The sequence below is a fragment of the Clinocottus analis genome, unplaced genomic scaffold (genome assembly GCF_023055335.1).
Source record: "Clinocottus analis isolate CAN_PGR_092001 unplaced genomic scaffold, fCliAna1.0.p SCAF_10, whole genome shotgun sequence".
NCBI lineage: Eukaryota > Metazoa > Chordata > Actinopteri > Perciformes > Cottidae > Clinocottus > Clinocottus analis.
Window position 1 is genome coordinate 16,521,037 of NW_027175821.1, and position 13,612 is coordinate 16,534,648.

Below are 13,612 nucleotides of genomic sequence, written 5' to 3' on the forward strand. Positions count from 1 at the left end.
GCATATTTCACAACATTAAACATATTCTCACATGTAGCTAACAACACAAATAAATACACACTAAATGACCCAGAGTCAATTACCAGAGGCTATTAAGGACACCAGGAGGCCATATTGTGCCACGTTCATAGATTGCACATGGCACAATATGGCCTCCTGGTATCCTTAATTCCATTTTATCATCAGAGTGGCTCAGCTGCTGAAACCAGTTATCAGTTGATTCCAAAGCTTTTAACGGATTAAAGGCTGATTAAAAGGGTCAACCCATCACACACTGCCAAGCCAAACACTTGGAAGAGGACATTTTTTGTGGCAATGTAAGATTTTCTCACTGTTAACACCGTCTCCTTGGACTTACCGTCCTCTAACATCGTATTTCTTGGCCAACTGACGGATGACCACCGTCATGTGTGGCATCTGTGGCATCACTTAAAGTACTCGGAGGAGGAACAGGCACAATTATGCTTTATTATGGTAAATCACCCTGGAGGTCTTTTGAAAGTCCTTCACCCTTGGCATGCTTTTACTTTAGGAGTCTGTGGCATGGTTTTGCCTCTCTGGTGTTGCGATTATATGTGAATCGGTATATAAGTATGTAACTTTAACTTCTTGGTGTATTTCTGCCAAAAGCTTCCCTGATCAGATATTATACAATATAATATTCGAGTAAATACAACTGGAGCTTATTAAGTTATTCTACAATTTATCCAAGTGGAGATAGATCTGAAGGACACGTTTTCCACTCATGCAAAAAAATATTACTTCCATTAAAAGTACTATTATCCTGAATTTCTCTCACTTATTTCTCGTGAGGTTTGCTTGTTCCAAATTGGTTCGACTAAACTCTCTAAACTGCACAAACTTGTCGTAAATCGCTTGATTCGGCCGGATGGATTTCATGAGGAAGTGCGGGTTTGTGAGATTTGATCCTTGGCATTAGAGATGCAATGATTAGTTGACAATTTGACAGAAACTTAACCTGCAACTACTTTGATGATCAAGTAATCGTTTCAGTCTCTTCTTTTTCAAAAGCAAAACATGTTCAATGTGAGGATTTGGTGCTTTTCCTCCATTGGACAAAGCGAGACATTTATAGGTCACCTTGGCGTGTAAAAAATGTCTTCACAATTTCTCTGACCCGGCGGCATGAGCGCAGCACTGTGCTGCGAGAGAATGATTGATTTAACAGGAGGTTTGATACTTAATAACACCTCTAAAGTAGAGCGTGCCTGACTTATCAGACACAGCTATGTCACAGCCATGGAGATATTAAACAGGTTACTATTATCGCCTTGGATGGATGGAGTTCAGTACGTGGTGGTAAATGTCAGGTGCAACAGAGGATGATACTGGAAAGCAACCTGAATAAAGACCTCGAGGCAGCCATCAGAGTGGGAGAATTGTCTCATTTTCAAGTCGGTATAATGAAGAAATCTCCACCTCAATGAGTCCAACTAATGGAAGAAACTGGGACAAGTGTTGAATTTAAAAATAACCATTTGCATAAAACTTAAAACCTCTGATAACAAACGAGGCCTGTGGGCCAAAGCGGTTGTGTGTAAACTCAACATTGCATTGTGGAGCAGATGAATAGCTCTCTTAACTAAACAACATTTATATTATTGTTTTATCTGTATTGTCATTTTTCAAATTCATATAAACACAGTTGCCGAAATTCATTAATATCCCTTTGTTCTTCCAAGCCAACATATGCCCTGAAGTAAATTATTCCGTGCCAATGACAAGGCAGACACTTTGTAAGAAATAATGAGGACAGGCCAATCTGCCGGGTAATTGCCTTGATATTCCAGGACACATAAAAACAGCCTAGATTGCCCCATAAAGACTGAGACATGCTAATGTACATCCATCAAATATTAACAAACTCTGTAATAACTGCAGGGTTACAAGTCCCTGTTTACATGGCAAAAAGTAATTTGTACTATTATCCCAAATTAAACTTGAAATAAAAACATTGGCGCTGCAGTAGCTATCACTGTCACCGCACAGTCAACGGTGGCGTCACTTCTGTGTGGAGTTTGCACGTTCTCCCCGCGGCGGCGTTGGCTCGCCGGCTTCCTCCCACAATCAACAGATATGCAGCTCAGGTTAATTGGACGCCTGTGAAGCTAGCTTGGCTGGTTGTCTGTCTCTAGTTGTGAGAAACCGGCGACCCATCCAGGGTGGGATCAGCTCCGGTTTCGGTTAATTGGAAACTTGTGAACGTGAGCGCGACCAGTTGTCTGTCTCTATACGTGCCGTATAATGAACTGCCGACCTGTCCCAGTTTGTCCCCTTAATAGGATAAAGGAATTGATTATAAACTTTTGACAGAGGACTCTCCAGATGTGAGACACCGTGTGCTGGCTCTCATGAGCCTTTGAATGGTGCTCACTACTCATGTGCTGAACGAGAGGGGTTTGCATTCGTCACTATCGCCAGAGATTTATCTGTAATTCTGGCTTCATGTTTCCGGCTTCTCGCGTGCGGTGGCAGCCAGGGATGGAGGCTTTCTGAGGATGGATTGAGCGTTAAGGTACCAAAAAGAAGAAAAAAAGAAATTCCCCTCACATCATGGTGACGTTCATGGCCACCACTGGGATGTCTTGAAGCTCCGCGTCGTCACAATCCAGCTCCAGGTCTCGGCACTGACACAGCTCAGGAATGGCACCCAGCACTGCACAGATGGTGGGGCGAGAGACGGGACAGCAGAGGACACTTCAATCAACTGCTCATGTGGTGCCCAAGTGTCAAGACTTGAGCGGTTTGGCTGAATACCAAACTGTGTCCTGAGATTAAAGCAGCAGAGACAGGAAAGACAGCAGAATTCATTAGGAGTGACTCGCAGGATAAAACAATCAAGGTTTCGATATTGAATATTCCTCCGGGTTTAAAACAGCTTCGATTTTCTTTCATCAAATCCCAGTATGGATGTGCAAGATGAGATGAAATGGAGTAGATAAGATTATCTAACCAGGCCTTTTTGAGTCTACGTAAATGCTAATTATCTTTGAGGGAAAATCCGTATTAGCAAAATGCTTCCCCTTGATAGGCAAAGCTATTTTAATTTGTGGAGATTATTACACATCTGAGACAAGTCGTGTTTAACGGCCCTCGCAGAGAACTGGATGCTTTCAGAGTCACTATAGTATTGACTGATGCCAGGAAATAAAAAAACAGAAGATCTGAATATCGCGAGCTGGTCCAAACAACAGGTACGGTTCAGGTATTAAGAGACTATATTGCTGAATACAACTCCAGGTATGCCTACTTACAAATAAACCCAATTTGCACTCCATTAAAACACAGAAAACAGTCAACCAGCAACATCAGAAAGTCAAGATGCCATTGTTCTTTAGTTGAAACTTCATCTGTGTATCTTGAATTGTACGTTTTGTATCTGCTGATGCGAGTAGTATTTTCCAAATATTACATTTAGACATCCATTTCATCAAATGGGCAACCATCATATGGGCCTTAATGCAGTTTTATTGTAAGGCAGAACCACTTAAAAAGCTGCAACATCAGCACTCTGAATTGTGATAACAGAGGAGAGGATGATGTCCTCGTGACTGAATAATGTTGGCTTGTCTGTTTAAAGTTCTTTGAAACTGCATAGTGATTTTATCCTTTCGTTTTTATGCATGTGTGCTGCCATGTTGCACATCTACCCCAGCTTTGCACAAAGATAACAAAAAGGTATTGAAAGCCCTTCAAAAGGTGATAAATTAGCAATGCGTTCGCACAATTATACTGCCATGAAGACAGGATGTAGCTCACAAACCAAACGACTCTTTAGAAAACCTAAGATTCATTCACATTCAGTTCAAATTCAACGAGGTCCATTTAGAGAAGATTTCCTCACACACAGGTCTGAAACGTCATAATAATGTTTTAACTTGCACAATTTTATTATTAAACAATGTTTATTCCTGTGTGCATATATTGAAATAGCCTTATCATTTGTAGCGATGTATAAATGTAGTAAACAACTCATGGAAAAGGTAGTTTTTGAATAATAGAAAGACTCAGTGTGAATGAAAGCTGCGACATTATGCTTGAAATTGTTCGCTTGTAAAGTCAATTCACTTATCCCGGTCACTTTGTGCAGAGACCTTGAGGGAAACAAGTAGTCTCAAAACGCTATACAAATACGATGTATTATTATTATTATTATTATTGGCCTCGTTTCCCAGATTCGTTAAGACGCTCTTAAGCGCTAAGAGCATCTTAGGAGCACTCTTAGAGCGCTGTGAAAGAACGACGTGTTTCCCAGAGTCGTTCTTAGCTTAAGACGCTCTTTCACTAAGAACAAAACGTACACACACACACACACACACACACACACACACACACATATATATCTCCTTGATCCCAGGCGGTCCGTCTGTGTGACATTTACACATTCCCTCCTTTCTTCCGCAGTCCAAAGAATGAATTCCACATCTACCCTGTCTTTACCCAACGCCTAAAGGATAAGCGGTTTGGATAAAAGAATGGAAATATACACACACATATCCAGTATATAATGCATTGTGTAAACACTGTATCCCTCCCACACACACAAAGTGTACGCGATTATGCACCTGTGGTGAACCTCAAGAGCAGCTGGTGTTAAAGGCCACGGCCAACGAGTGAACAGAAAACAATCTGTAACACAGCAGTGATGACAACAGACAGACATAAAAAATTAAAAAAAACAACGACAGCCATATAGCTGTCCAATGTTACCCCAGAAAAAAAGGTTTATACATTGACCAATGTATTAAATATGAAGTTTAGAAACACAATAGCAGTACTTACAGCATACATTGGACTTGGTCCCAGTGTTATAGCTGGGCATTCCAAAATACTTGTCGAAAAGATGGGGCCACCCGTTATTATCACCTGGAACACAATGCAACACAAACAAAACTGATTACAGCCCATCCCGTGACCCTCAAAGCAAACATCTTGTATTCAGTATAAATTCAGCTAGTTTATAATAACATTCAGTCCCTCTCACTCCTCTGATGCACAGAAGGACCTTCACCTCGCCTCCAGCAACACACACGCAAGACACATTTTCTGTTGCTTTAAAAAGGCTTTAGGTGGACGCTGATGCAGATGTTTACTTGACTTGCATGTGAATAGGGCTGAACTCTGGGAGGAGAGTTCAGTTCATCTTGACCCTGAACTCTGAACCGTCCGCGGTGACGAGCTCTGTCCATTTAATGGAATCAATCCAAGTTTTATTTTTGATAAATGCTTCAAGACATTGAAGCCTTTCACATCACATGTGTTTTCTCTAAAAAGAGATTGATGAGGTTAATTCATTTTTCATTACATTTAGCGTCAATAAATCAAAGCCACAAACCGCAGCAGTTACCTGACAAACAAATATTCAGTAAGTGTTGAATGTGAGTATTTGATGCACACTGTTACTTTCCTCAACACACCCCCTTGATCCAAACTGTACAAGAACTATGCTAACTTTACAAGAACAACATCCTGCAGAGAAATAACTATTCCAAACTCAAGGTGTGTGACTTCCAGGACAGTACAGGAGCGACTCAGCTTCCACTTCAATCCTTGTGAGACTTTGATGCAGCGTTCGAGGTGGTCCGACCAAACTGCTGTAAAACCCCTTTCATCCGCCACTGGCAGTCCCGTCACACATCCGAGTCCAGATTCCGGAGAAGACTCCTCGCGAGGGATTTTTCTGACTATCCATCAACTTTCTTCAAACCCCAGTGCTTTACGGTAACTTGCAACTTCAGCCAGGAACTAATCCTTAAGTCACTGTGCTGCCGCTGTGTCTCAGGTAGCTGCCGTTTCATCTCTCTGAGCCAGGCCTTTCACAAAGCCTCCGCTATTAGACCACTAATCACGGCGCGGCCTGCAAGAAGGGCCTCACATTTTTCCATGAACAAGGCCCTTGTGGAATAGATGAATAATTCAGCATGGAATGTACGCATAATAAGTTATTCATCGTTACAGTTTCATTAAATCCTACATTCAGTCCTGGCAGTTGAATGAAACTTTCAGATTCAGTGCTCATTGTGAAATTCAAAGAAAAGAAATCCTCCCGTGATCCTGAAATAACTCATTATTGATCGCAAGTCACACCCCTTCTGCAAAGCACTACAGGTGTAGGAGCATTGACATGATCCGCATGGCAATTGTGCACACATGGAGAAGTTGATGAAGTTCACATTCAATTAAATAGTGGAGTGTAGATTGAAATGAAGATCACTTGGAGTCAATTGTGTGAACAAGGAGTGGAATGTGTTGTTTTTACCAATCAGCAATTGTGTCTGTGAAATCATGATGGTCTAGCAGGGTAACTTGAGAGATGAGAGATGAAAGTGTCTTGAACAGGCAATGCGTAGCAATTAAGTTGTGGAGTACCTTTGAAGTGTTTACTTATTTTTGAAGTTTCTGTTTGGAAATCAGGTTATTTTATGAAGAGGCTTTTAGTTCAAAGTACAGTTTAGGCTGATGGAAATGCCATTAATGTGGCAGCTCTTTGGTCATAAAGCAAAGTATTAGACACATTAAAGTGTTAAACTGATAATGGAACAAGATCACCACCGTTATTACAATTCATCCTGAGGGGGACATCGATATCTGAACCACATTTCATGACAATCCCTCCAAAAAACACTTTATAGTGGCACTAAAGGAAAAGTCAGGGGATCTCCAAAGTGATTATCAGTAATTGTCTGTAATAACCAAAAATACACCGCTTGGATTTGCAGCCAAAATGCTGGTGAAGCTTTTTATAATTTGCACTGATGAAAAAAAAAAAAATACAGTCCTCAAATAATTGAGATACTGATTCACACTGGAATAATTTACCAAATGTCTTTGTGTTACTTTGGGCTATCTTCAGTGGAATATCTATTTTTTTTTACAGAGAGATGACATTGACTGATTAGTAAAGGACTTCTGCTGTTATTACAAATCACAGGAGGACTCAAAGTCACACAGCAGTAGAAGTCTAGTGATTAGGCCTCAGTTACTGATTGCAATGATTCGATGTGGTGGTCTGCAGGTCTTACGAACATACACAAGGATGCACATGAAGCTCGAGTCATAAAGGGAGGCAGTCAAAAGCAGCAAATGAGCAATAACTGAAGCAAAAGGGCATTGCAAATGTTTAATGAGCTATATAGGCTTTAAGTGGTATTTCGGGCTATTTAGAAGTATGAGGTATGATTTTAAATATATTTATAAATACAGAGGCGGTGCATTGTGTGCACCAAAGTGTGGGCTACAGGTGGAAGATAAACACATCACGACCCAAGCCGAGTTCCTGTGTCTGACTTGCCTTGAGGTGGACTGGTGATTCTCATTCTGATGACACAGATGAGTGACTCTTCCTTTTTGCTCTGTAAACTGGGTCAGCACTGTATGCTATTTTGAACACAGCCGTGTAGCGTGTTTGCTTGGTCCTCCGGATACACACCACATGGTTTGGTGGTACATGTTAAATGCAAGAGGATGTAATGTTGGGTTGGGAATTTGGAAGTGGAAAAAACAACAGATTAGCCATTAGCAGCATAACATGCACTCTAGTTTATTGCAATATTATTGTGTATACAGTCAAATACATCACTGGACTTCTTCAAGCAATACCATGAGGTTAAAAAAATTGCCAGGAAATATGATTTGGATACCCATGGTCCTCCTCGATCTCATGAGAAGACTTATAAAAAGCACGATATTCCTGCACGCAGCTCTATAAACGGTGTCTCTCAGATTTTTTATTGCATCACATGTTGAGAGCGTGTCATAGATACACATTTATCGCATGCTAAATTACCTCTTTTCCTGAGGTGCGTAATCAAACCCACAGCAGTGAAACCCCGCCCTCTCTGTCACTCACTGAGTATTTATGTTTAGCCTTTTACAATTATGTGAGCAGGAGAAAAGGTGAGAGGAGGTCTCTTACAGATTCACCACAGCGTGGATGTGAAATACAAATCACAGAAAGTGCTGCTGCTCTGACTTCCGCACCCCATCCGCAGTGATAAAACCACAGCGCTGCTCGGCACCAATTGATAAGCTTCCATTGCATATGTGTGTGTGCGTGTAGATATAGGACACACCAGTTTCAAAAACTGACCAACGAGAAAGATATAGAACCCCAATTAATCAAAAGTGATTGCAGAAACCTCATTTTAAGATACAGCTCTAGGTCCAAGTGTTATCTGTCATCAAAGCCACTATGTCCAAAAGCTAGGTGGGAACATATAAAGATAAGAGAGGGAGAGGGGGGGGGGGGGGGGGGGGTGCGAGTCCTTTTTTTCTCATGTCTTAAAAAGTGTGTATCGAAAAGATGACAAGTTAGTTCGTCCTTCCTTTTTTCCTTCACTGATGTGCTGTTTTTTTCCGTCTTGTAGGATTTAATAGGATTGTCGTGGCTGATTGAGTCTATTTCTTGGTGAGGTCTTTGAAGCACATCTCCCTTTCAATACAAGTTCTTGTTTGATGGTACGATAGCTCCCTGGACCTAGCATTGACTTCCATATTAAATGGTGTCATCATTAATTATTCTCCATTTATCTCTGTCTCTTGAATACAAATAAAGTCCATTAATAAATGAAATATGTGATGAAAACTGCTGTGATGAATGGATCCTTGTGCTGCATGAAACATTTTTATTAAAATGGTTATTTTTTTTTAATAGATTCTGCTTCTTGTTCTGATGGAAACAGCATTTGTTATTTTGTCCAAACAAAAACACCTTTTTTTTCTGATGCAATCCAATGCAGCACCGGCACAAAATACTGTCTCTGTATAAAAAGATCAAAACAATATCACAAGAGAAGTACACACAAATAGTTTCAGAGAGCGGATATATCATGTGAAAAAAGAAAAAAAAAGTGTTGAAATATGGTGTGTGTGTGTGCGCATATATATATATATATATATATATATATATATATATATATATATATATATATATATATATATATACACACATATATATACACACATATATATACACATATATATATACATATATATATACATATATATATACATATATATATACATATATACATACATACATACATACATACATACACACATACACTGTATGTGTTGTGCTTGAAAAAAACCTGTGTAAATGCTGTTAGTAGAGTTGCTTTTGCACTTAAAGTGGCTATAATTAATATGTTATCAATGGTATTAAATGACAATGTGAAAGTAATGTAAAAATGTGATATTGACACATCGTGGTCGTGCCCCGAGAGCAAATTATCTCTTGAATCTGCAGCTCCCCTCGGCTTTAAGGAGCTTTACTGAGGGTTCAATTTGGTTTAGCTGTATACCCCGGAGTTTATGTATTTTATTCTCTCTCACAGTGTAATTGTAAGCTTTAAAAACTGCTGTACACCATATGGTGCATCAAATACCAGACTGACAGAGTTAGTGGGTAAACATCATCAGGCATTTAGCGGCTAAAAAGCAACAGATTTCCTTTTACATTCATCAGGTGGGCAGATAACTCAAAATGAATGAAAATGGTGCTCAGTAAATGCTGGATGTGTAAATAAGCAACTGATTGCTAACACGTTTGATTTATCATCTTAAAACAACATTGATGGTTCAATGTGTTCACAACTGATTCCGCTTCATAATAAGTTATTAAAGTAAATTCTCACATGTCTCACATTTTTTAACTCACCGCAGATATCAGAGTGATGTTTTTATCTTCCTTGAACGAGTCATTTGTCGGTTGTTGCAGTCGCACACTGAAAGGATCATTGCACAATGTGAGACTGATCTGTGAGTCATTGAACTTGGAAAATACATTTCTCCTTGCAATCCCAATGGGAGCTCACGCCTAAAATTAGCTGCCTCCTGTGTTTGTAACAAGTTTATTACATTCCTGATACGTGTCTGTGAGGGAAAAACCTCAGGTGTGTTAAACAATCTTCACACTTAAGTTATGAAGGTATATTGAATATAACACGACACAATCACACCCCTACATAAACCACCAGTGCATTGGACAAACAAAGTTTACACAAGACGGCAGAAATTCACTTGGAAAGCTTGTTATCGAATGCATATAAAAAGGACAAAGGTTTAGAGGAATATGACTCACCTCTATCATTGGAAAAGAAGCTGAGGGTTACTAGAACGCTTTACCAAATGGATAAGTATGTGCCAACAAGCAGGAATATGCAGAACAGTCTAGGAAAGGTCTAAAAGCTCACAGCAGCTTGAAGTGGATGAGATACAACCAAGAAATAACAAACAGAGGAGAGAAGTAGGGCTCTTGAAATCCAACAGTTCAGCAGACCAGACTCATTTTGTTATAACATAACCTTGTTTGATGCTTCACTTATATACTGTTTGTATGGTATGTTTTCCCTTTTTTGTTAGCCTTTTTTTCATGATCCTCCATGCAACCGGTTTATCGTTTGAGGAGTTCTATAGGGTCGAATAAAAGAGTACTTCAATTTGTATTTTTATATATTTTGATGAGTATATTTTATCAGGTACATTATTATTATGCTAGTTATGGGACTATTTGTAACATTAGTGTTCGGGGGGTAAGAGCCCGACAGAGCTGCTAACGCTAGCCTAAACTGTGACACCATCCAGGTTGACTTACTGTGGACATGCTACACAGTGAAAGTATGAGTCATGATTGTGGCCTTCAAAAACAGTTACATGTTAACCCACAAACAGTATGTATGGTAAGTATGATGACAATTACGTCTTAAGCTACATACCCATATATAAGTGATTATTCCATTTAATAAACTTTTGCTAATGTGTTTTTGGTGTTGGAAAGGCAGACAATACACATTAGAGAAAGTTTGCAAGACCTGCTGTGCTTCGTTGTCAAACTTAGGCAATCACTGTTTGAGGTGAGAAGCCAACTTTCAACAGCATCAGAAAAAGAAAAAGACCCAACAAAAGCAGCAAGTTGGAATATTTATTGGGGTTGTTTTTACAATCCATTTATTAATCCTCAACATTGTTGGCCTGGAAGTACTCTACATTGATGAAAGCGTGCATGGTTAAGACACCACACAGAGGAAATCTATCGTTTTGCAATTGGTCACTGACTGCATTGAAATATTATATCTAGTTTATTTTATTTTTCAGTCAACAGTGTAATTAGAGAGCAAGGAAACCATCAATGTGATTCCACGGTTTGATTAACCATGGCAGTGAATTTCGCCGAGTCACTTTGAACTTGGCCTTGAAAGGCAGATTAACGGGTGACTCATTCTATCATTGTAATGATAGACCGAAATTAAGTGGCACAAAACGACTCGTGCTCAATGAAACCAATATTGGAAAAACTTGCGGCGTCCTTGCGGTTTGGAGATCAACAACCACAGTGATACAAAAGAAGCAGGCGGTGGTGGGGGAGGGACTGTGGAAACATTGAGAAGGAGCCTGCGCACTATTTGAAGTCAAACTCAAAAGAGATAGACATGACACGCCTGCAGACACACATAGACACGACTTGGAGAAATAATTAATTTTCTTTCTTTCTGATACCAACCCCAAACTTTCCCACCATCTGTCAGTGACTTCAACTAGGTGGAGTAAGGCTTCGCGCTCCTCAGTTGGCTGTTACACTTTATTGTGCATGTACTAAATAAGCCCACTTCAGATCCATCAAAAGAGTACAGGAATAGAGAATGATCTGAAACAATAGGTCTGACGTACATTGCTCCTCGCAGCATCCAAAACAAGAACATCCGCCCTGAATTATGACCTGGATCCACCTACTCGATTCCATTCAAGACATCTAATCATGAACTACCTGGGGCAAGAAGATAGTTGAGAGGACGGCACATCAGCAGTGCCACTGCATGCAGCGCTGCCATATTTATCGGGAACTGGGAGTGCTACGGCCATTTCTTATCGTGATTGCCCTATTTTCTATGATCCGGTGACGAGCTCTGGTTTCTCAAATGCAAAGAGATGATACATGCGGCTTTAAAACGGGAGACATGATACTTTTTTTAAAATTTTGGACAGAAGGCTATTCTAGCAACTGCTCTGCAGCAGACTCGGGCCATACTGAACGTAAGTCACAGTGCAGGAGGGTTGAATAACACTTTTCTGCCGGGGGCGAGTGGGAGCACTTACATTTAAAAGACAAGGCATTTCCAACCTCATCTTGCGAGAGCCTTTGCTTCTCCATGCTCCGTTCTATACATGCAAATTGTAATTTCCGCTGGCGAAAGCCTTTATGAACGCTATATTGGAACAAAGTAAGCCGAAACAGTCGGGCGAATCAATTCTCAGAAAACACATCATCCATCTTAAGTCTTTGATGTTCATTTCAATGATCCCCACTGCACAATGGGCTTGAAATGAATAAGTTGAGTCCGTATGTCTTTCCTTATTCTCCAACGAATCGGATCTTCGAGGAGGATTAACCTGTAAAGACCGGTGTCACATCAGCCAACTGAACCACGGGGATTAAGGTTTAGCTCAAAAAATGAATTTAGTTGAGAACAAATAAACAGCAGGTGTTTGCAAAGATTGAGTTAAAGAGACAGGTTTTTCCCTTAAGCCATTTTCACACATTAAGCTTAAGGTCAGGTTCTTGAATTAATCCATTTCTGGGTCATCTTTACACTGGAATTGATATGACACAAAATGGCAAATGTCGTTTGGAGCAGTACAGCGAGGCGTTTGAAAATGGGCACTTTATGTGACAAGAACTGCAGCAATTTGCCAAAAAAGGGAAGCTGCATTTCGGTGAGTAATAATGAATGAATGAATGAATGAATTAACGGTCTCACAACTAATGTTATTGTAAAGCAGCATTTAACTTAAAGTATGCTCTTCTGATATGAAAACCTTTTCCCTTCAGTGATCTTATTACTTTGACAGTGATGAAGAGGCTATATCCTAGATCAATGTTGTGTCATATCCATTATACTCTATCTACACAGTGTGGTGATGAGTGGATAGGGGCTCAATGTTTTTCTAATCTTTGTAGGGAAGATATAGTTTGTAGAATCCAGCCCTATCTCGAGCCAGTGTTTGCTTTGTCTGTTCAAAGCTACTGTAGAAGCAGTAATACTCTATTAGATTCTCATTTTCAGGTGATAATAATAGTGTATTACATTTCTGCTAATGCATTTTGCACACACTCTTCCTTTCAGCCCTGTGTTTGCTGCGATCATTTTGATGATACCCAGATAGCAGTCGACTCCCGGGCGGATGCGCCCTCAGTCCGGCAGATCCGCCCCGGAGTCAGACTCAGTTTGGGCATGTGCACCGGATACGCTCCGCCTCCGGATCGCGCACCGTCAAACCGCTGATTGACGGCGGGCAACAGGCAGATGCCGCCTCTCACTGTAAGTGAAGTACAGCAGGGGTCGGCAACACGCAACTCCGGAGCCGCCCGCGGCTCTTTAGCCCCTCTGTTGCGTCTCCAAGAGGCTTTGGCAAAAAAAATATATAAGTTTTTGTCGTATTCTTTATTTTATTTCATCCAATGAAAAATCTTTCTTAGGGAAGTCCTCTTATCTTGAAGTTTGAGGTGATATTGGGCCACTGAACATAATAAATGTTTAAATATTTCTTTTATTAAAGTCTATCACATTCTGTCACGTCGCTGTCAAGTCTCTTC

At 40.2% G+C, this 13,612-nt stretch overlaps 1 protein-coding gene across 1 annotated transcript in view; it reads right to left on the reverse strand.

The window, feature by feature from the left end:
* rxfp1 (relaxin family peptide receptor 1) overlaps window positions 1–13,612 on the reverse strand; it is a 55,160-nt gene that overhangs the window by 17,312 nt on the left and 24,236 nt on the right. The window contains exons 3-4 of the mRNA XM_068581841.1: window positions 4,804–4,887; window positions 2,572–2,677 (exon numbers count right to left, since the gene is read on the reverse strand). Of these exons, the coding sequence (XP_068437942.1) occupies window positions 2,572–2,677; window positions 4,804–4,887 (190 nt within the window). The remainder of the gene's footprint in view (window positions 1–2,571; window positions 2,678–4,803; window positions 4,888–13,612) is intronic.